The sequence below is a fragment of the Artemia sp. Qi Xiang Cuo genome, chromosome 10 (genome assembly GCF_049724085.1).
Source record: "Artemia sp. Qi Xiang Cuo chromosome 10, ASM4972408v1, whole genome shotgun sequence".
Classification (NCBI taxonomy): domain Eukaryota; kingdom Metazoa; phylum Arthropoda; class Branchiopoda; order Anostraca; family Artemiidae; genus Artemia; species Artemia sp. Qi Xiang Cuo.
Genome location: NC_142803.1, coordinates 34,695,259 through 34,718,125, shown reverse-complemented (window position 1 = coordinate 34,718,125; position 22,867 = coordinate 34,695,259). Strand labels below are relative to the sequence as shown.

The 22,867-nt window shown below is 33.9% G+C and overlaps 1 protein-coding gene across 6 annotated transcripts in view; it reads left to right on the top strand.

The window, feature by feature from the left end:
* Positions 1-22,867, top strand: part of LOC148947694 (dicarboxylate carrier UCP2-like) — a 150,484-nt gene that overhangs the window by 64,563 nt on the left and 63,054 nt on the right. For all 6 annotated transcript variants that reach the window (XM_089095371.1, XM_089095374.1, XM_089095370.1 and 3 more), the window contains exon 5: positions 5,581-5,690. In XM_089095371.1, coding sequence (XP_088951497.1) covers positions 5,581-5,690 — 110 coding nt within the window. The remainder of the gene's footprint in view (positions 1-5,580; positions 5,691-22,867) is intronic.

Sequence of the window (22,867 nt, the reverse complement as noted above, 5' to 3'; positions counted from 1 at the left end):
TTGAATAGTGGAATTTTTATTTTCATTTCGATGCTGTAATAACTGGAAAAGAGAATATTTGTAATATAATTCGCCAATGACGCGGTAGGCTTTACATTTTTACAATTATGGAAGGAGACATTAGCTAAATTCTTGCTTATAGTGAAACTAAATTTGTCGTGAATGGTTTTGGGAAGAAAATAAGATTTAACTAAATATTTGATATATACTGATATCAGCTGTTGAAAAGCACATCATTTCAAAATTTTATTTTACTGTAGTTTCATTTTTATTTTCAATTTTCTAATAAGTACGTAAGAAAAATATTTGTAATTTAATTCATTTTCAGTAAAGTGCCAATTATGCAGTAGGTTTTAGACGTTTACAGAAAGGGGAGGAGAGAGTGCCCATACTCTTGTATATCGTAATTTTTTTTTCATTTGAATCTTCATTCACATATTAAATTAAATCTTTATTCGTTTTAAGATTTGTTTATTCATTTATGTACTCTTCTCCGTCACAATCTATTCAAAGCCTCACTATTTACCCCCTCCCAGAAAGTTCCCATTTCTCTTAAATATTTCCTTATGACATCCTCTTATTCCAACCGGAGACGATCTTTTTTTCGTTTGACCCTAGAAGGTTTGATGACAAGGAGCATACCCTAGCCATCTCAACCTTTCTTTCATTATGGTCCTAGAAAATGGTATTGAACCCTATTTTTTCTAAAGCCTTCTATTTGAGTATGTGTGTATTAATATTTTCTTCCAATCTTGATTCACATATTTAATTAAAGCTTTATTTGTTTTAATATTTATTTATTCATTTATGTACGCTTCTCCTCCGTCCCAAATCTATTCAAAGCCTCACCCTTTACTCCCTCCCAGAAAGTTCCCTTTTCTCTTATATATTTTCTTATGAATCCTCCCAGTCCAACTGGGGACAGCCTGTTTTTCGTTTGACTCTAGACGGCTGGCCGACAAGGATTATGTTTGGCAATCTGACATCCTTCATCTGCAGACCGTGCCCTAGCCATCTGAACCTTTTTCTCGTTATGGTTCTAGAAAGCGGTATTGAAGCCCAATTTTTTACAACATACTGTTTGAGATACTGACAGTCTGTTGGGTACCCAAAACAATCCGTTGGCAGTTTTTCTGGGAAATATCTCGCGAATCCTCATCCATTTTTTTGGTTCGCAGACTTATCTTCCTGTTCTTTCAGACCCTTTTTTCAACTGTGACGAAATACTCACTGGACCGGGGATGTTATACATCTAGGATCATTTCTGCACCCACCGTCTTTACTAATAACGCGACTCAGATAAGTGAAGCTCTCCACAGGTCTATGCAAATAAACCATATAAATTGTGATAGACCGCGACTCTGCTTAACTCCTGATTTAATATGGAACAAGCTACTAACTTCATTTCCTATCTTAACCCTTTACATACTAAACCTATCTGGTCAATGTTGTTTACCAAGCCGTTTTTGTCCGTTATTTCTCTACTCTTTGTTTTGTAGGATTGTTCAAAATACATTTTTGGATGTTTGGTGATACATTGTTTATGCATAAGTTATAAGGTATATCCAGATAATTTTAAAAAAAGTAATAAGAAAAACCCTTTTGTGCCGTAGAGGGTACTTCCGTATTATCCAGTACACACTCGAGAAGTTCGCTGAATGTAAGATCTAACAAAGCCAGTTTCATATCCACAAAGATAAATGAAGGGTGACAGAATGCATTGGGGTTCTATAATTTGGACTATACAGTTGCAGATTAGGTGAGTTGGTAAAGTTTGGTTACTTTACCTTTACTCACCTATTGTGCAAATATATACCCCAAATTGATACTTGTTCATTATTCAGAAAATAGCTTAGTTGATTCAATTTATAGATATAAAGTTGAAACAATTGAGACGCTTGGGAGATAGATAAGATATATATATATATATATAATTTCTGCTGTATATTTGCACGTTAAAGGGGGTTGTGGGTTAAGTTCAACAATCAATTCTATTCCCGTACCCTCCCTTTCCTACAGAAAATAAATTGAATGTATCAGTAAATAGTCAAATATTCTCAAACTTTTCCTGATCTTTTCCCCCCAGGATTTCTAATTTTAATTTTATAACTTAAGATTTGCAGTTAATTTTAAAGCTTTAAAAATTGTTTACAAATAAAGTTTTCTTCACATACACTGTATGCTTTCATCGTGCTATTATATATCCGAACGGGTTGGATTAGCAACCTCGCCTAATGTGTATTTAGTAAAAGGTTTGCTTTGCCAAATTGACCTCGTTTGAACATTTTGTTCTGTCTATTGAAGGAAAAAGATGGAATTAAGTCTAAATAAACTATGTTATAAAAAATAAAACTGTATAAAAAATAAACATAAATCTTCGTTTAACGAGGAATATAAACAATTATCTGGGAAATTTCAATCAGGGACATTTTTTGGGATAACACACCCATAAGATAAGTAAGTATATGTATATAGATAATGGAACTACTATAATTATATTTTATTTATATATTACCCCCCCCCCCCAATCCCTTTCAATCAACAAAGAATTACCGTCCCCGGAATATGAGTAGCTACTTACCTTTCAGTAAATTAAATGCAGATAATAGTAGCTGTATGATTTTTATTTTATATATAATCACGATAAACATATCGGTGTATTTATATATAATCACATGTTTTATTTTATATATAATCGCAACTTTGCCTCCCTCTCAATGATGAATAAATGGGCGCTGGCCTCCTACCCCTCTGAATAGGATGATAGTGAATCTAAAATTAATAATATTATGACTAGCTCAGGCAAAGAGAGTCACTGGTGGGTAAACGTCTTTGAGCATCATATAGCCATTGTGAGGGGGGGGGGGTTATTTGAATGTTTAGGTCACGGAAACTTTTAATTAGCAACATTCTAAATTACCGTATGTTACAAGGTAAAGGGGGATGGGTGGGTAATTTTGTTCCTGGGACATATTTTGTAATCTTGAAGTCCATACCTATTCAGTATAATAACTAAATAATTTGTAAATGTGTTTTCATAAAACAAATTTGTAATAACAGTTATCTCTCCGACCATATTAATTTATATAATGCAAAAAATAAAACATCACTCACCTCTTTTTCATAATCATAACATTTCCTTTTCTCAGATATTTTATTCACTTAATTTATTTAATCTACACTATTCAAAGTGATTCTGTCAATAGCTGTATATCCCACTTTATGTAGGGTATTTTACAAGGCTATGGGGTTTTTCCTCTATTTGTCCTCCAATTCTAAAATCAATAATAACAATAAGGGTTTTCCCCAAATTATGTTGGCAAATCAGTTAAGTAACTAGGTTTTTCGCCAAGGTCTTCCCTTGTTCAAAAACTAGTTAGGCTTTCCCATGATCTTATTCCCCGTGACCTTGAACTTGAGACTCAGGGACTACGTACTCCTTACCAAAGGTGTATAGCAGCACGATAAAAGGAACCTAGATCCCTAATTGTATTTGCATTTTGTAGTTATTGGTGAATAAAACTCTGAACTCTGAGCTCTGAGCCTTACTTAGTTAAATACACGTCAAATTAAGGATAATAATAGAACGATCTGTTAATATTTTAGACTATAAGGACAAGCATCTTAGCAGAAAAAAAACAGTCAATTTTTGAAAAATAATGAATTGAACACAGAAAATTGTCATGGGATCCACAAGTATGGAAAGTTAAAGGATAGTAGGACAACTAGGCAATTTTAAGTATTATAAAGAGTAACTGCAGGTATTTCTCAGGGTTAAAAAAAAACACGGTGGGTAAAAATAAAACTAACATCAAATATTAGCAAAATTTGTCCACAAATATATCAAAATAAGGCTAGTATGAAAAAACGCTAAATTTTTAGGATTTTTATCAAAACACATGCAAGTCTTAATTAGATTTCAACAAAAACACGACCATTTAAAAAAATAGACATAAAACTAGAAATTGCCAAATTCGTCTACAAATATGGCAAATTATGGCTATGAAAGACGATTTTACTCCATTTAAGATAATATATGCATTTTTAGAAAATAAAAATTTAAATTAGATACTGGAAAATTTATCCATGAAAATCTAAAATTACGGAATTAATTAGGATTTTCTTCGAAATTAATAAATTTATCGCAGGATTTTTTCAAAATTAGCCACAAATACGTGAGGACTTATTAAACAAATAGTTGATTTGTAATTATTGAGTGCATATATTTCTCAGGTTTCAACGAAACACGAATTTTTTTTAATGCGAAAATAAATTTCAAGCATTGCTAGGTTTGTCCACAAATATGTCAAATTAAGGCTAATATGATAAAGAAAAAATGTGAAATTCCCATGTATTAGGATTTTAGATAATAAGCGCAAGTATTATATAGACTTCAACAAAAAAAAATGTTTTTTTTAGCGAAAGTATAAACACAAAAAATTGCCAAATCTATTCACAAACACTTACAATTAAGGCTAGTAGGCAAAAACCCGATGTGCAGGGATCTTAGATAAACTTACGCAGTTTTTTTTAGATCTTAAGAAATAAGGTAATTTTTCATACAAAATTGTCAATTTCAATGCATAAATACGCTGTATTGAAGGCTAAACAAAAAACTGCAGATTTGTAGAGATTTCAGATTATATGCGCAAGTGTTACTTAGGAGTCATTTCTAAAAATGAAGATGGAAATCCGAAAAATTGCTAATTTTGTCGACAAATATACGAAATCAAAGGGAATGTGGAAAATCAAGGATTTATAAGAAATTTACATAATATAAACAAGCATTTTTCATATTTCAATAGAAACAAGACTATTCAGAGATAGTAAAAAGCTTTAAGGCTTCAATGTGTTTTTTGTGTGTTTTTATTTTAGAGCCACTTTATGTGGAAGAAAAATTCGCATAAACTATGGAGGGGACTCAATCGATTGAAAATTCTATTGCCCTTTGTTAAGATTCAAGAGTGAGAGGATAACCAGCCTCTAACCCACACCCTTTTTTCTGCCATCACACCACAGTCATCTGATCAAAAGTTAGAGATAGCTTTCTGTTCAAAATAGTCCCAAGATCGAATAGAAATGCTTCCCTGGTTGACTTAACCCCAGACAGCCCCAGGATAAGACTAGTCTCACGTCCTTAGCGTGTAAATATGCGTAAAAAGATCTTGCGTAGTTCTGTTAGTAGAGAATCATCAAGTATTTTGAAGAGTGAATGGTTATAAGGGTTAAGTAGTTTAAAGGATTAAATTGACGTAAGTTAAATTAGATCACAGTTTAGAAGGAAGTTAATTTACGTTCAACTGGTGCCCCCTTAATCTATTTAGTTCTGTTGAAAATTTGATCATATTTATTTTTATCCAATACAATGTGTAGGTCAACAATTTCTTTTCTTTTGTTTGTTTTATGTTTTTCGACAAGTTTTAGGTTTTTATAATAAATGAGTTCGTAATAAGCCTGATTAAATGAGTTAGCTTGTAAGATTATAAAATCTTCCTTCAGTATTTTGTTTAAAGTTGATATTCAGCTTTGGACTGAACTAGTTTTGTTTTTTGTTTTCTTATTCCTTTTTTTTCGTTTTAGGAGTTTATTCAATGGTTTAACAGCAGGCCTTCAGCGACAAGCAGCATTTGCATCGATCCGTATTGGCTGTTATGATTCTATTAAATCTCTCTACCAATCTTGGTTCTATGGTAATTTCGTTGATGTCCAAGTTTGTAATTTTTTCTTAGTTACATCAGCATACTATGTGTGAAATTCATGGCTCTGTGCCTTGTTAGTAGTGATGCCACAGGCACTTTAAAATGGCCCATAGCCGCTACTGTTTTCTTCCCTCATTTTTTAAGATCACGAAGAAGTTTAAGGGCGATTCCTTTAAGACGCAGTTGTTATTAATTTTCAACAGGATGCTGGTGTTTATTATGTTAATTACTTAAAAAACCGACGAGGGCCAGAAAAACATTCATGGCCCCAAGAAGGGAACCTTTAATATACCCGGCCCTAGCAGTCGTTTCCAACGGGGCCCTAGAATCTGATTTTATCGGATCCTTGAAAGAAATTCCAACGGAAGCCCTAGCGAGTAATTCCAACGGGGCCCCTAGCGAGAAATTCCATCGGGGTAAATTACAACGGGGGCCCTAATGTCCAATTCCTCCGAGGCCTTAGCAACCAATTTCATAGGCGTTCTAGCAACCAATTTCAACAGGGAGGGGGGGACCCGTTAGTCAAGTGGGGAACTATCGCTTGTAACTAAGAATGACGTAATCTCGCTTGACATGTTAGACCTTAGGATCCGTGGGGAACCTTCGGTTGTAACTAAGGATCGCGTAATTTTGCGTAACTTGTTAGATCTCAGGGCCCACTATTCAAGCAAGGAACTCCCGATTGTAGCCGTAGACGGCACATAGGTGGGTGTTCCGAAATTTTTCAGATTTTTCTTCGAAATTTCATTTTCTTCATGACCTTTTTTCTTCAATGGTTTTTTTTTCGAGATTTCTTTTTTCTTCAAGATTGTTTTTGTTTTAAGATATTTTTTCTTCAAGATATTTTCTTCTAGATTTTTCCCTCAGTGAATCTTTATAATCCGTCATCAAAGATATTTGTCTGCTCTATGAATCAGACTTAAGACCAGAGATTTGTCCAACGAAATGCTGCCATAACCACCTGTGCCAAGAATCCCTTTCTAATATATGGTTAGGAAAATACTTTCTAGTGGAAATGATTCAATAAAGCTATGTTTTGCATGTATCCTATCTTTAGAATAATTCCCATGCAGGGAGAAAATCGATTACTGGAAATTGGTTACATTTGACGCACACCTGTTTGTTCAGTAATGGTTTAGATGGTATTATCAGAGACTATTATAAATCGTTCTTAGGATATTTTATAGTAATAGAGCATTTTACTCTATTGGAAGTTGAAAGCGCTAGCAGGGGTGAAATGAAACCAAGGCTATCCTCATGGCTAGAATATGTTATACCTTCATATACGGTCAAAAGTCTATTTTTTCTCGTCGCTACATAGAATTTTGCGCTTATATTAGAGGCAAACTTGAACGAACATTCCTATGTATATAGGCTAAAAGATTCATACATTGTATTAATGACACATATTGATGATTCCTTCTGGAACAATAAATCTAAAAATCAAAGACTTTATTGTACATACGAGTTTTATTAATAAACAAATTTACAAGCATTATTAAAACACTTTATTCATAGGGCTCGGGGAACATAAAATTCCATTATTATATCGTAATACTCTATGGAAATGCCCATCCTGTGACCCTGAATACTTAGGACATGGCACCCTCTGGTACAAACTATCATTCCTAAGGCATTCTCAGATATTTTCATGATAAAAATATGCTTTAAAGCCACTGGTTCGTGTTTTCACAAGCCTGATACACAATGTCAATTCACGCAGCCGCGGCAAACTGTGTCTGGCACACGGCACCCTCTGGAACACACTATCATTCCTAAGATATTTTTCAGATATTCTCGTATGAAAAATCATGCTTTAAATCCATCGATTTGTGTTTTTGCAAGCTACCTCCAACGTAATGCCCCCGTGGCAATTCACGCTACCATGGCAAACTTTGGCTGGTACATTACACCGTTTGGCACCCCTCATTATTCCTGAGGCATTTCTCATATGTTTTCCTGATATAAATCATGCTTTGAATGCGTTGCTTAATATTTTTACAAGCTAATCACATTACCCCTAGGTATTTTCACATTACCCCTAAGTTTTTTTTTAATAAAACCATATCCAGTTCCGCTTTTGAGCCCGCTTCTGACCCCGCTTTCAGCAATTCCAGTTCCGCTTCTGCTGGCTCCGACCCTGGTTGCAATCCTAATCCCAGTTTGACTGATTCTGGTTCCGTCAATTCTGGTTCCGCCACTTCACCTCCCCCCTGATTCCACGGTTCCGATTACGCCAACTCCTCTCCAAGCTCCATCAGTTTATATAAATCAAGCTTTAAATCCATTGATTTGTGTTTGCACAAGCCAATTATATTACCCCCTTGGTATTTTCAGATATTTTTTTAAATAAAACTATATCCAACTCCACTTTGACCCCTCTTTTGACCCCACTTACAGCAATTTTAGTTCCGATTCTGCTAGCTCTGACCCCGGTTCCAGTCTCAGTCCTGGTTCCACCGATCAGTGCCGGTTCCGTCACTTCTGCCCCCCAATTCTAAGGTTCTGATTCCACCAATTCCGCTCCAAGCTCCATCGGTTCCAGGTTTTTTTTTTATGCGGCTACCCCCGTGGTTCTCTATGGCTGTTCATCGACAGTAGCCAGTTTATTGTATTTAGGGGCGATTCTGACTATGGAAATACTAGCTTTTGAGTATTTTAAGCGATTATTCTCTGTAATTTAACAGTTTTTTCATATTTTAATATTTCTAGGGCTTATGGGCCGAGGTTTTGAGAGTTATAAGATATTATTTTCCATATTTCAATTTTTCTTTCTTATTTTGCATTATTAACCCGGGTTTTAATAGATCCAGGGCAAGAAAAAAATCAACCTCGAGAGCAGACTGCCACTACTATACTGTTTTTACACACATCTGGGGGCTATTTCGACTAAGCATGTGAGGATTTTAAGCGATTATATTCCATATTTTAACATTTACTTCATATTTTTTAAATATTTTCTAGGGCTTATGGGCCGAGGTTTTGAGAGTTTTAAGATATTATTTTCCATATTTTAATATTTTTCATATCTTTCACTATATTCTCCGGGCATAAAAGATCCAGTGCTTGAAAAAATTCATCCTCGAGAGCAGAATGGCAAAGCAATATCGTTCACACACATCTGGGGAAATTTTTACTAAGGGCTTGCTAGCTTTTGAGGGTTTTAAGCGGTTATTTGTCGTATTGTAACATTTTTTTCATATTTTTAATACTTTCTAGGGCTTATGGGCCGAGGTTTGAGAATTCTAAGATATTATCTACCATATTTTAATATGTTTTCATATTTTCCCCGGGTTTAATAGATCCAGGGCATGAAAAAATTCAACCTCGAGAGCACAGTGGCACAGTGATCCAGTTTTCATACACATTTGGGGGCCATTTCAACTAAAGATATGCTAGCATTTAAGGATTAAAGAGATTATTTTCAATATTTTAACATTTGCTTCATATTTTTAATATTTTCTAGGGCTTATGGGCCGAGGTTTTGAGAGTTTTAAGATATTGTTTCTCATATTTTAGTTTTTTTTCATATTTTTCATTATTTTTCCCGGGTTTAATAGATCCAGGACAAGAAAAAATTCTACCGCGAGAGCAGAGTGACGCTACAATACCGTTTTTTTTTTACATACATCCGCCTTTACTTCCAGTCCCAGTCCCGGTTCCACTGATTTTGGTTTCATAGGTTTCGGTTCCGTCACTTCTGTCCCCCGATTCTACGATTCTGATTCTGCGAATTCCGTGCCAAGCACCATTTGTTCCAGGATTTGTTTTATACGGCTGCCCCCGTGGTTCTCTATGCCTGGTTATCAACAGTAGCCAGTCTATTGTATTTTGGGGTGATTTTCACTAAGGACATACTAGCTTTTGAGGGTTTTAAGCAATTATTTTCCGTATTTTAAATTTTTTTGATATTTTAATATTTTCTAGGGCTTATAGGCCGAGGTTTTGAGAGTTCTAAGGTATTATTTTCTATCTTTTAATAATTTTTTCATACCTTTCCATTATTTTTCCTGGGTTTAATAGATCCAGGGAAAGAAAAAAGTCAACCTTGAGAGCAGAATGGCACTACTATACCGTTTTTACATACATCTGGAGGCCATTTCGACTAAGGACATGCTAGCATTTGAGTATTTTAAGCGATTATATTCCATATTTTAACATTTGCTTCGTAATTTTAACATTTTCTAGGGCTTATGAGCCGAGGTAATGGAAGTTTTAAGATATCATTTCCCGTATTTTAATACTTTTCATATTTTTCACTATATTTTCTGGGTTAGAAGATCCAGGGCTTGGAAAAGTTCAACCTCGAGAGCTGATTCGAACAGCAACATCGTTTTCACTAACATCTGGGGCAGTTTTGACTAAGGGCATTCTAGTTTTGAGGGTTTTAAGTAATTATTTACCAAATTTTAACATTTGTTCTATATTTTTAACATTTCCTGGGACTTAAGGACCGAGATTTGAGAATTTTAAGAGATTATATACCACATTTTAATGTTTTTTTCCTATTTTCATTATTTCCCGGGTTTAATAGATCCAAAGCATGAAAAATTCAAACTCGAGAGCACAGTGGCACTGTGATCCCGTTTTCACACACATTTGGGGTCCATTTCGACTAAGGATACACTAGCATATAAGGATTTTAAGCGATAATTTTCCATATTTTAATATTTGCTTCATATTTTGAATGTTTTCTAGGGCTTATGGGCCCTGGTTTTGAGAGGTTTAAGATAATATTTCCCATATTTTAATTTTTTTATATTTTTTTCCCCCGGGTTTAATAGATCCAGGACAAGAAAAAAACCTACCTCGCGAGTAGAGTGACACTACAATACTGTTTTTAGACACATCTGGGGCCATTTTAACTAAGAGCATACTAACATTTGAGGATTTTAGGCGATTGTTTTCCATATTTTACATTTTCTTCGTATTGTTAATATTTGTTAGGGCTTATGGGACAAAGTTTGGAGAATTTTAAGTCATTATTTTCCATATTTAATATTTTTTCATATTTTTCACTATTTGTCCGGGTTTGATAGATCCTGGGCATGAAAAAATTCAACCTCGAGAGTAGAACGGCACAGCAGTATTGTTTTCAAACACATCTGGGGGCAATTTTGACTAAGGGCTTACTAACTTTTGAGGGTTTTAGGCAATTACTTACCTTATTCTAACATTCGTTTCATATTTTTGATATTTTCTTGTGCTTATGGGCCGAGATTTGAGAATTTTAGGAGATAATTTTTCCATATATAACATTTTTTCATATTTTTCACTATTTTCCCCTGGTTTGATGGATCCAGGGCATGAAAAAATTCAACCTCGAGAGCAGAACGACACAGCAATATCGTTTTCAAACACATGTGGGGGCAATTTTTCTAAGGGCATACTAGCTTTTGGGGATTTTAAGTAATTATATACCTTATTTTAATAAGGTATATTTTAATAATTCGTTTTATATTTTTAGTATTTTTAGGTGCTTATGGGCCGAGGTGTGAGAATTTTAAGAGATTATTTACTCCATTTTAATACATTTTTTTTATATTTTTATCATTTTCCCCGGGTTTAATAGATACAGATCATTTAAAAATTTAATCTCGGGAGCAGAGTGGCACTGCGAAACCGTTTTCACATACATCTGGGGGTCATTTATTTATAAAGACATGCTTGAATTCAAGGATTTAAAGCGATGTTTTTTTCATTTTTTAACATTTGCTTCATATTTTTAATATTTTCCAGGGCTTATGGGCCGAGGTTTTGAGAGTTTGAAGATTTATTTTCCATTTTTTGTTTTTCATATTTTTTTATTATTTTCCCTGGGTTTAATGGATCCAGGGCAGGAAAAAATCCAAGCTCGAGAGCAGAATGTCACATCAATATTGTTTTCACACACATCTGGGGAAATTTTGACAAAGGGCATACTAGCATTTGAGGGTTTTAAGCAATTATGTACCATATTTTAAAATTTGTTTCATATTTTTAATATTTTCTAGGGCTCATGAACCAATGTTTGAAAGTTTTTAGAGATTATTTTCCATATTTTAATATTTTTCCATATTTTTCATTATTTTCCCGGAGTTTGATAGATCTAAGGCATGGAAAAATTCAACCTCGAGAACAGTGGCACAGTGATAGACAACGATACTGCTTACAGAAAACAACATACAAAAGCTCTAGAAAACCCCCAGATAGTTCTTACAAAATAAAATTATTCTTATAAAATACAAAAAATACTTTACACAAATCCAAAAGAGTTCTTGCAGAATAAAAAGTAGTTTCTGCAAAATATAAAATACTTGTTACAAAACACAAAAAGCTAAAAACATCCAAAATAGTTCTTACAGAATACAAAAAGGTCAATCAAAATCCAAAAATAGTTCATACAAAACAAAAAATAATCCTTGCCAATACAAAAAGTTCCACTAAAATCCAAAATAGTTTTGACAAAACAAAACTATTGATACAAAATACAAAAAATACATTACACAAATCCAAAATAGTTCAACAAAATAAAAAATAGTTGCTTGAAAATTACAAAATACTTCTTTGAAAACACAAATAAATTCTAACAGCATTAAACAGAAATAATACTTACAAAATACAAGAAATTCTAACAAAATCTAAAATACTTCTATCAAAACAAAAATTATTCTTAAAAATACAAAAATACTTTGCACAAAGCTAAAATAGTTCTAACAGAATGATAAATAGTTGGTTCAAAAAACAAAAGACTTGCTACAAAACACAAAAGTTCTTAACAATATCCCAAATACTTCTTATAGAAGACAAGAATTCAAACATAATCCGAAATAATTCCAGTGAAACAGAAATAATTCTCAGAAAATACTAGAAGTTCTAACAAAATGCAAAACAGCTCTTAGGAAAGAGAAATTAGTCCCACAAAATAAAAAAAATAGTTTACACAAAATACTCCTAACAGAATAAAAACAGTTGCTGCAAATACAAAATACTTTTCAAAACCAACCCCGGGTACCTGAGGCCAACTTTCCACAACCTGGGTACCTTTAGCCAACCTACAGCTGCCCCAAAGTACCTGCAGCCAACTTACATACGTCTACAGATACCTGCAGCCAACTTATAGCTGGCTCGGGTTCCTCCTGCCAACCTAAAGATGTACCCAGAAAAGAAAAAGGAAACTCCCAAAAGACAGCTAAGCAATTCTTCACTAATAGAAGAAAGTGAGAGGCCTGAAAAGAAAAAAGGGGCAAATATACCTGCAAAGAAATGAACTTGAACATAGGAACATTGAACTTAAATGGTTTAAAGCAGTTGAAGTGGCAAGAAATATTTTTAGATTACCTAAAGAGATCATGCTGGGACGTCCTACCCCTACAAGAACTAGACACTCCGAAAATAAAAAACTTACAAAAGTTACGATACATACTTTTCACCGCAGGCGCAACACATGACACAGTCTTCTTTCTAAAAGAAAAATTACTCGTAGCAGTGAATCAAGTGGATTTCGCATGTCTGGAACATGGTGAAATATGTTCTATTAAACTTATTGGAATGAGATTTGTAAATATACTCATAACATCAGGCACGAACACTGAATGTGACAGTGATTTTGTAAATAAAACATAACCACACAAGTGCACACTACAAAATAAAAGACTAGTCTTACTGGGAGATTTTAACTGCGTATTAAGAGAATACGATATTTCGGTAAAAAAGAAAGTTGCAACGCTTAAAAACGCTTATAACGCTTATAAATGAAACGCTTAAAAACTTTATTCAGACTTACAGTTTACTAGATGTATGGATAGAAAAAAATAATAGCATATCTTTTACAAGAGTGGGAACTCGCAGCGCAAGCCGTATTGACAGAATTTATGTAACATCTGGAATTGAAAATTTAATTAGTCAAGTTGAACAAAAACATTTAACTTTCTGATCACTATGCTGTGCGAAGGATTGTTGGATAACAAACAGAATATAAAATAATGAAGCTTGTTTTCTGGAAGCTAAACCCAGACTCGCCGGAAAATAAGTGTGCAAGGAATCAAATCAGAGAACAAATCCTGAAGTTTATGGAAAAAGAAAAAAAAATCAGAAAGTCAACTGGAGATATGTCTGAATATGAAAAGGGAGATCGAAAATTTAATAAAAAAATTAGAAAGAAAAATAAAAGCAGAAAAAACGACACATGAGCGTCACTTGAAAAGAGTTCTCACACAACTTAAAGCGGAAATAGATGGGAATGAAAACAGCACTATTATCGAGTATCAGGGAATTAAAAAAGAACTAAAAAAATGGAAAATGAGCGTTTTGAACATTGGAAAAAAACAAATCGACTAAGCGAAATATATGAAGGGAACAAATTAGTCTAGCAATGATCCAGAAAGCAAAAATAAAAAGAGAAGAAAATATAATGAAACGTTTGAAACAAGATGATGGAAAAAAAATCGAATAAGAGACACAAATCCATGTGCAATTCCGGGACTGTTAGCAAAGGATATATAAAAGAAAAGAGAATCTGGGCATTGGAGGTTTTTTTTAAAAGGTATCTGCATCAGTAATGAAGTAACCGAACATGAAATGTACTTTTTTGTGAGAATATCACGGAACAGGAACTAGAACAAGCTCAGAAAGAAGCAAAGAGCGGGAAAGCCCCAGGGAAGGATGGCCTCGGATATCAGTTTTACAAGCTCTTTTATAGTGAAATATCTGAAACGCTTTTAGGGGCGATGAATGAAATGATAAAAAAAGGAGGAGACAAAACCCAAAGACTAGCAGTGATTACATTATTCCCAAAAAAAAGGAGACCAAGAGAAACTAGAAAATTGGAGACCCATTTCGCTACTGCCCTGCGATACTCGATTAGTTTCAAAAATATTGACTAATCGTCTAAAGAAGATTATTGGGAAGATATTAGGAGAGACTCAATACGGTGGGATAGAAGTCCGGAAATATAGCATATACTTAGAATGCTGAGAGATCTATTCCTGGAAAAAGAAGAAGAGCTTTTAAAACGTGAACTTTTGTGGATATTAATCTGCATAGATTTAATTAAAGCATACGACTCGGTAGAGAGAGAAATATTATGGATTTTGATGAAAGAGAAATTTTCTTTTTGTAAAGAGTTTTTAATTGTTTTTAAGAACTTATATATAAATGCTACAGGCCAGATTGTTTTGAATGGAGAAAACAAGAGACAAGGCCCCTTTGACATTGGTTTAAGACATGGACACCCGAGTTCGTGGTATCTTTTTGAGATTTACCTTGATCCTTTAATAAAATATATTGAAGCACGTATTACAGGTATACCTATTCGCGAGGCAAAGATACTCAAGTCAGCGGCTTATGTAGACGACACAACTTTCTTAGCGAGTGGATCTCAAGATGTACTGGAAGTAACTCGAGCCCTGAGATGGTATGAACAACATCATAAGGTAAAGATCCACAAGAAAAAGAGCAACATGCTACCTCTAAGTGATAATGAAAAATGGGAAAAGAGCTTGGAAAATTTTTCTTGGTTACCAGTCGTGACGTCAACGAAAATACTTGGAGTTAATATTAGCACAGAAGAAAACATGTGGCAGAAGGCATGGTTTAAGAAAGTAGCAGAAATTCAGTACTTGCTAAATGGCAATGAAAAAAAATCTGTCTTTGACACTATTACAAAGAGCAACATACATCAACATGTATTGCATCCCCCGACTCCTCTATCTTGAACCCATAACCCCCCTCCCGGATTCCCTGGCGACAGAAATTGAGAAACATATTTGGTAGTTTGTATGGCATGGTAAGGTTGAAAAACTAAACAAGGGAATGCTCTATCAACATAAAGATAAAGGTGGAAATGGAGTTTTGGATTTTCGGTCAGCCAGCAAGAAACTCCTAATAAGAAATACGATTGACTCCCTAAACGGAGGAAATAATTCTATTTTAACAAGAAAGTGGCTAATAAAAGCACTGAATGAAGAAGATTTTCCAGAAACAAAGATCCCATTGTATGCACGAAACATTTTTGAACTTATACAACAGGCAAAAGAAACTGGCCTGTTAGAAGTAGAGGAAAAAATGAAAAAACATGAAATTGGAAATTTGCTGAAATTGACAGAAAATGAACCAATTTATCATGTAAAGGAAAAATAATCTTTTATAAATTTTGAAAAAGCATTTAGTAACCTCCACGCCTTCCCCATGGAAACAAGGGTGAGAGAAGTTATGTTTTTGATAATACATAGGATTATGCCGTATAGAGATAGAATTGCGCGTTTTATTAGAAGTGAAAACCCAAGGTGTCACCTCTGTTCAGAGGTGGTACTCTATTCTCTGTTCAGAGAATTTTTGGAGTGTGAGAAAAATTAAAATATTTTTAATTTTGTTTTTGAGATAGTAAGAAATTTAGGTGTGAGTACAGAAAGTGAGGAGGATAAAAAAGGATTATAAAGTTAGATATAAGGGAAAAAATGGAGGATAAAAAGAAAAATATGGTGTGTTTTATAGTAGGAAATTTATGCCGGTATGTATGGAGTAGAAGAAAAAGGAAGGAAAAAATAAATGTCGATATTTTTAAAAAGTTTTTGGATAAAGAAGTAGATTTTTCGAGAATAAGTAATAGATTTGAGAAATATTTTGAAATGAATATTTATTAAAATATGTTTTATATATTTAATTTTTTTTATAACCTTTTAATTATATATTTTATGAATATCTATTTTTTTTTTTTTTTTTTTTTTTTTTTTTTTGGAATTTGATCAGTTGAAAAGGGCTTTTATAAAAAGAAGAAATAAAAAAAAAAAAAATGAAAAACTTTGTTAAGTGTTGAGTGTATGTTTGCGTAAGATGATGTTCAGACAAAGTTTTTTATTTGGGCGTTTTTGAGGTAAGAGGGAGAGTAAATTGGGAGGATGGGATTATAAGGTAAACAGAGGGATTTTGGACTCAAAATAAAGTATTTTTTGGAGTTTGATAGTTGGTGCCACCGTGGAAGGCGTTACTAAAGTAAAGTTAAAAAATTTTGTAGGTTTTTTTTTCTTTAGTGTAGGTGGTATATAAATGTAGTTATTAGTTTCGGAAATAATGAAGTTAGTACCACTGAGAGGAGAGGAGGTGGGATTTAAAAATTAAAAAAAAAAAAAAAAAAAAAAATGTTCCCGGAATACCTTTAGTCAACCAACCGCAGCTGGCGTACCTGCAACCAAACTGATTTTTTACCTAGTTAACTGATTTTAAGCTAACTTTATTTGGGTTCAGCAACCGTGCGGCGGACGTTTGCAACAAAACTGTAACCATAATTTTGTTTTGTAAGAACTATTTTGGATTTTAGTTGAACTTTCGTTCTTGCAAGAATTATTTTTTGTATTGTATGAACTACTTTGGATTTGCTTAAAGTGTTTTTTTGATTTTGAAAGAATAATTTGTTTTGGAAGAACTATTTTAGATTTTTTTTTTTAACTTTTTTGTATTCTATAAGAACTATTGTCTATGTTGATAGAATTTCTTTGCTATTTAACGGGTATTTGTAATTTACAGCAAATATTTTTTTATTCCTTTAGAGCTATTTCGGATTTGTGGAAAGCATTTTTTGTATTTTGTAAGGATAGTTTTTGTGCTATAGCAACTATTTTGGATTTTATTAGAAGTTTTTGTATTGTGTAAGAATTATTTTTGTTTTGTAAGAACTATTTTTGGATTTTCTTTGAACTTCTTATATTCTGTAAGAACTATTTTTGATGTAGTTACAATTTTTGTATTTTGTAACTAGTATTTCGTGTTTTGTAGCAGCTGTTTTTATTCTGTTAGAACTATTTTAGATTTAATTAGAACTTTTTTTCATTATATAAGAAGTATTTTGTATGTTGTTTGAATTGTTGTGCTTTGTAACAAGTATTTTATATTTAGCAGCGACTATTTTTTATTCTGTTATAACTATTTTGGGTTTGTATAACGTACTTTTTTTATTTTGTAAGAATTATTTTAGTTCTGTGAGAAGTATTTTGGATTTTGTTTGAACTTCTTGTGTTTTGTAACAAGTATTTGGATTTTGCAGCAACTATTTTCTATTGTGTTAGAAGTATTTGGATTTGTGTAAAGTATTTTTGTGTTTTATAATAATAATTGTTGTGTTTTAGCAACTATTTTGGATTTTACTAGAAGTTTTTGTATTGTGTGAGAAATATTTTTGTTTTGTAGAACTATTTTGGATTTTCTTTGAACTTTATGCATTCTGTAAAAACTATATTCGATGTTGTTAAGTATTTGTATTTTTGCAGCAACTATTCTTATTCTGCTAGAACTATTTGAATTTGTGTAAAGTATTTTTGTATTTTGTAACAATTTTTGTTTTGTACGAACTATTTGGATTTTAGTTGAACTTCTTGGATTTGCAAGAATAATTTTTTGTTTTGTATGAAATATTTTTGGATTTTACTTTAACCTTTTGTATTCTGTAAGAACTATTTCGGATGTTGTTAGATTTTCTGTGTTTTATAACAAGCATTTTGTATTTTGCAGCAACTATTTTTTATTTTGTTAGAACTATTTTGAATTTGCGTAAAGTATTTTTTGTATTTTGTAAGAATAATTTTTATTTTGTAAGAACTATTTGGGGTTTTGTTAGAACATTTTGTGTTTTGTAAGAATTATTTTCTGTTTTGTAAGCAGTATCGTTGTCTACCACTGTGCCACTCTGCTCTCGGGGTTGAATTTTTTCATGCCTAGGATGTATTAAACCCCGGGATAATAATGCAAAATATAAAACAAAATTTGAAATATGGAAAAAATATCTTAAAAGTCTCAAAACCTCAGTAGCCCTAGAAGATATTAAAAATATGAAAAAAATGTTAAGAAATGGTAAATAATAACTTAAAATCCTCAAAAGCTAGCATGCTCTTTATAAACATTGCCCCCAGATGTCTTGAAAACGATATTGCTGTCCAATTCTGCTCTCGAGACCCTGGATCTATTAAACCCGGGTTAAATAATGATATATTTGAAAGAAATAAATTAAAATATGGTAAATAATCTCTTAAGATTCTCAAACCTCGGACCATAAGCCCTAGAAAATATTAAAAATATGAAATAAATATTAGAATATGGTAAATAATTGCTTAAAACCCTCAGAAGCTAGTATGCCCTTAGTCAAAATTGTCCCCAGATGTGTGTGAAAATGATATTGTTTTTCCATTCTGCTCTAGAGGAGGAAGTTTTGGTTTTTTTCACCTATTAAGCCCGGGGAAAATAGTAAAAAAATGAAAAAAAAATTAAATATTAAAGAAATATCTTAAAAATCTCAAAAGCTCGGTCCATAAACCGTAGAAAATACAAAAAAAAATGAAAAAAAATGTTTAAGTATGGAAAATAAGTGCTTAAAATCCTTAAGTATTTATATGTTCCTAGTCGACATCGCTTCCAGATGTGTGTGAAAACGATATCGTAGTGTCACTTTGCTCTCGAGGTTGAATTTTTTCTTGCCCCTGGATCTATTAAATCCAGGGAAAATAATGAAAATACGGAAAAAATAGGGAAAATAATATCTCAAAACTCTCATAAGCCCTAAAAATATTACAAATATGAGTCAAATGTTAAAATGTGGAAAGTAATCACTTAAAATCCACAAATGCTAGTATGTCCTTAGTCGAAACGGCCCCCAGATGTGTGTGACAACAGCATCACAGTGCCACTCTGCCCTGGACGTTGAATTTTTCATGCCCTGGACTCATTAAACCCGGAGAAAATAATGAAAAATATAAAAAAAAAAATATGGAAAATAGTATCTTAAAGCTCTCAAGGACTCGCCCCATAAGCCGTAAAAAATATTAAAAATGTGAGACAAGTGTTAAAATTTGGAAAATAATCGCTTAAAATCTTCAAAAGCTAGTATGTCCTTTGTCAAAATGGCCCCCAAACACAAAATACTAGCTAATAAGCCGATGGAGCTTGGAGCAGAATTGGCTGAATCAGAACCTTGGAATCGGGGGGGGGGGGAGAGGGGGCAGAAGTGCCGTAACCGGAACTAGCGAAACCAGAATCGGTGAAACCGGGACTAGGACTGGAACCGGGGTCAGAGCCAGCAGAATCGGAAATGGAACTGCTCTAACCGGCGATCAGAAGCAGGGGAATCGGAATTGGCTATAGTTTTATTTTGAAAAATCTTAAAATGCCTAGGGGGTAATGTGATTGGCTTGTAAAAACACAAAGGAATGGATTTCAAGCATGATTTATATCAAGAGAATATCTCAAAAATGCCTCAGGAATGATGAGATGTGTCAGAGGGTGGCATGTGCCAGCTATAATGTGAATTGCCATGGGAGGCATCACGTTGGGGATGGCTTTCAAAAACACGATCGGATGGATTTAAAGCATGATTTTTATCAAGAAAACATCTGAGAATTCCATAATAATGAGGGGTGCCAAAGGGTGACATGAGCCAGCCATAGTTTGCCACGGCTGCGTGAATTGCCATGGGTTGCATCACGTTGGGGATGGCTTGCGAAAACACGAATCAATGGATTTAAAGCATGATTTTTATTATAAAAATAACTGGAAAAATTCCTTGAGAAAGATAGTTGGTGCCAGAGGATGCCATATGCCTGCCATAATTTGCCACGTTGGCGTGAATTGACATGGTATATCACCTTGGGGGTGGCTTGCAAAAACATGAACCAATGGATTTAAAGCATACTTTTATCGTGAAAAGATCTGAAAATGCCCTGTGCCAGAGGGTGCCATGTGCTAAGTGTTACAGGCTGGGAATTGCCATAGAGTGTTACGATATAATAATAAAATGCTATGTTCCCCGTGCCTTAATAATAAAGTGTTTTAATAATGTTTGTAAATTCGTTCATTAATAAAACTAGTATGTAAAATTTAAATAAATCTAAGGTCTTTGCCTTTTAGATTTATTGTTCGACGATGAATCTTCAATATATTTCACTAACGCAATTTATGCATCTTGTAGCCTGTGTATATAGATACCCTGGTTCAAGATTGCCTCTCATATAAGTGTAAAATTATCGTTAGCAACAGAAAAGATAGACTCTTGACCATATATGAAGGTGTACTATATTCTAGCAATAAGGATACTCTTGGTTTCATTTCAACTCTGCTAGCGCGTTCAACTTTCAATAGAGTAAACGGCTCTATTACTAAAAATGTCCTAAGAACAATCTATAATAGTCTATTATAATACCATCTAAACCATTACTTAACAAACAGGTGTGCGTCAAAGGTAACTAATTTCCAGTAATCTTTTTTCTCCCTGCATTCGAATTATTCTAGAGACAGGAGACATGCAATCCATAGCTTTATTGAATCATTTGTATATTCCAAATCATAATAATAGAAAGAGTTTCTAGGCACAGTTTTTTAAGGCAGCATTCCGTTAGGGGAAATATCTGGTCTTACATTCGATTCCTAGTGCGGACAAAAATCTATGATGATCGATTATAAAGCTTACCCTAGGGTAAAATCTTGAAGAAAAAAACTTGAAGAAAAATATCTTAAAACAAAAAAATATCTTGAAGAAAAAATAAACCTCGAAGACAAAAACTCTTGAAGAAATAAAAATTATTGAGAAAAAAAACACCTTGAATAAAATGAAATCTCGAGGAAAAAATCTCTAATTTATTACGTAATCCCCACCCGTGTACCGTCCTCTATTAAAACCAGGGGTTCTCCACTTGACTACTGAGCCCTGTGCTCTAGCAATTCTCGTTAGATTACGCCATCTTGAGTTACAACAGGGGGTTCCCCCGAGGACCCTGAGCTCTAACGTCTCACGTGAGATTAATTCATTCTAAGTTACAAGCATGGGTTCACCAGTTGACTATTGGATCCCTCTCCCCTGTTGGGATTGGCTGCTAGCGGCCCGGTGAAATTGGATGCTAGGGCACCCTTGAAAATGCTCGCTATGTCCCCGTTGGAATTGTTTGCTAGGGCCCCGGTGAAATCGGATGCTAGGGCCCCGTTGGAGTTGACTGTTAGTGAAGGTTCTCTTATTGGGGCCCTGAAGGTTTTTCCTGGCCCTCGTAGGTTTTTTAAGTAATTGACATAAGTAGCGCCCCCCTTTTCGATTTAACCGGCCCATACGCGCTACTCTTTTCTTCTTCGCCGTTAATCACGAGGAAGGTTTAACTATGATTCCCTCAGGGCAAGACACAGGTGCATGTTACACCACAAGGAATGTTTACTTTTGGGAAGACACGCCCCTGGATTCTGCAAGGCCCTGTTTGAAATACCCAACATGGGTTACTTAACGGGGAATGTTTACTTTTGGGAAGACACACCCATGCAATACACGCGGGCCCTGTTTTAAACGGACGGCAGATGTTAGTTCCGCCCCAGGGGAACTAAGAAACGCAGGTGCTTGCTACGCCATAGGAAATGTTTACCTACCTAATTGGATTTGCGGATGAAATATTTACTTTTATTGCTATTTAATACGGAATGTTTTCTAAGAATGCAAATTTTAAGTAATAGGACATGTTAGAGTCTACTGGTCAGGCAAGGGAATTTTATTAAGATATTTTCTTCAAGACATTTGTTTCTTCAAGACATGTTTCAAGATATTTCAAGACCTTTTTTAAGACATTTTTCTTGAAGATGTTCCTTACAAGCAAATGCTACATAATAGGACATGTTAGAGTCCACTAATCTAGCAGGTGAATTTTATTAGACATCTTCTTCAAGACATTTAAGATCTTTCGAGGCATTTCAAGACGTTAATTAAGGCATTTTTTGTCAAGATATGCTTTCAAGACATTTCAAGACTTTTCTCCAAGACGTTTTTCAACGTTTCTTTAGTTCTTATGTAATGGTGAACGTTTACGGTTGACGCATCCTAACGTGACCTGTTTCTTCCGAGCCTGAGGGGCACCCTCCGTTGTAACTGATGAGGACACATACTTGGGGTGCTGCATAATACATTTTGAGGTTTAATTTTTCATTCAATATGTTTTTTCTCACGGGGCCTTTATATTCTAATGATTTTTTGCCCCATTAGGACCCGAAAGGCCATTTCCCTACAATGGAATGGAGCGTTAATCATCTAGACTATGAATGCCTTTCTAATATAATGGTTAGGCTAATACATTCTATGAAATAACCTTTGCGCGCAAGGAGAATCCCCGACAAATGGAAAAAACAAAACATGAAAAAACCTAACATAGGTTAAAATGTAAGCAAAAATGCGTGAATTA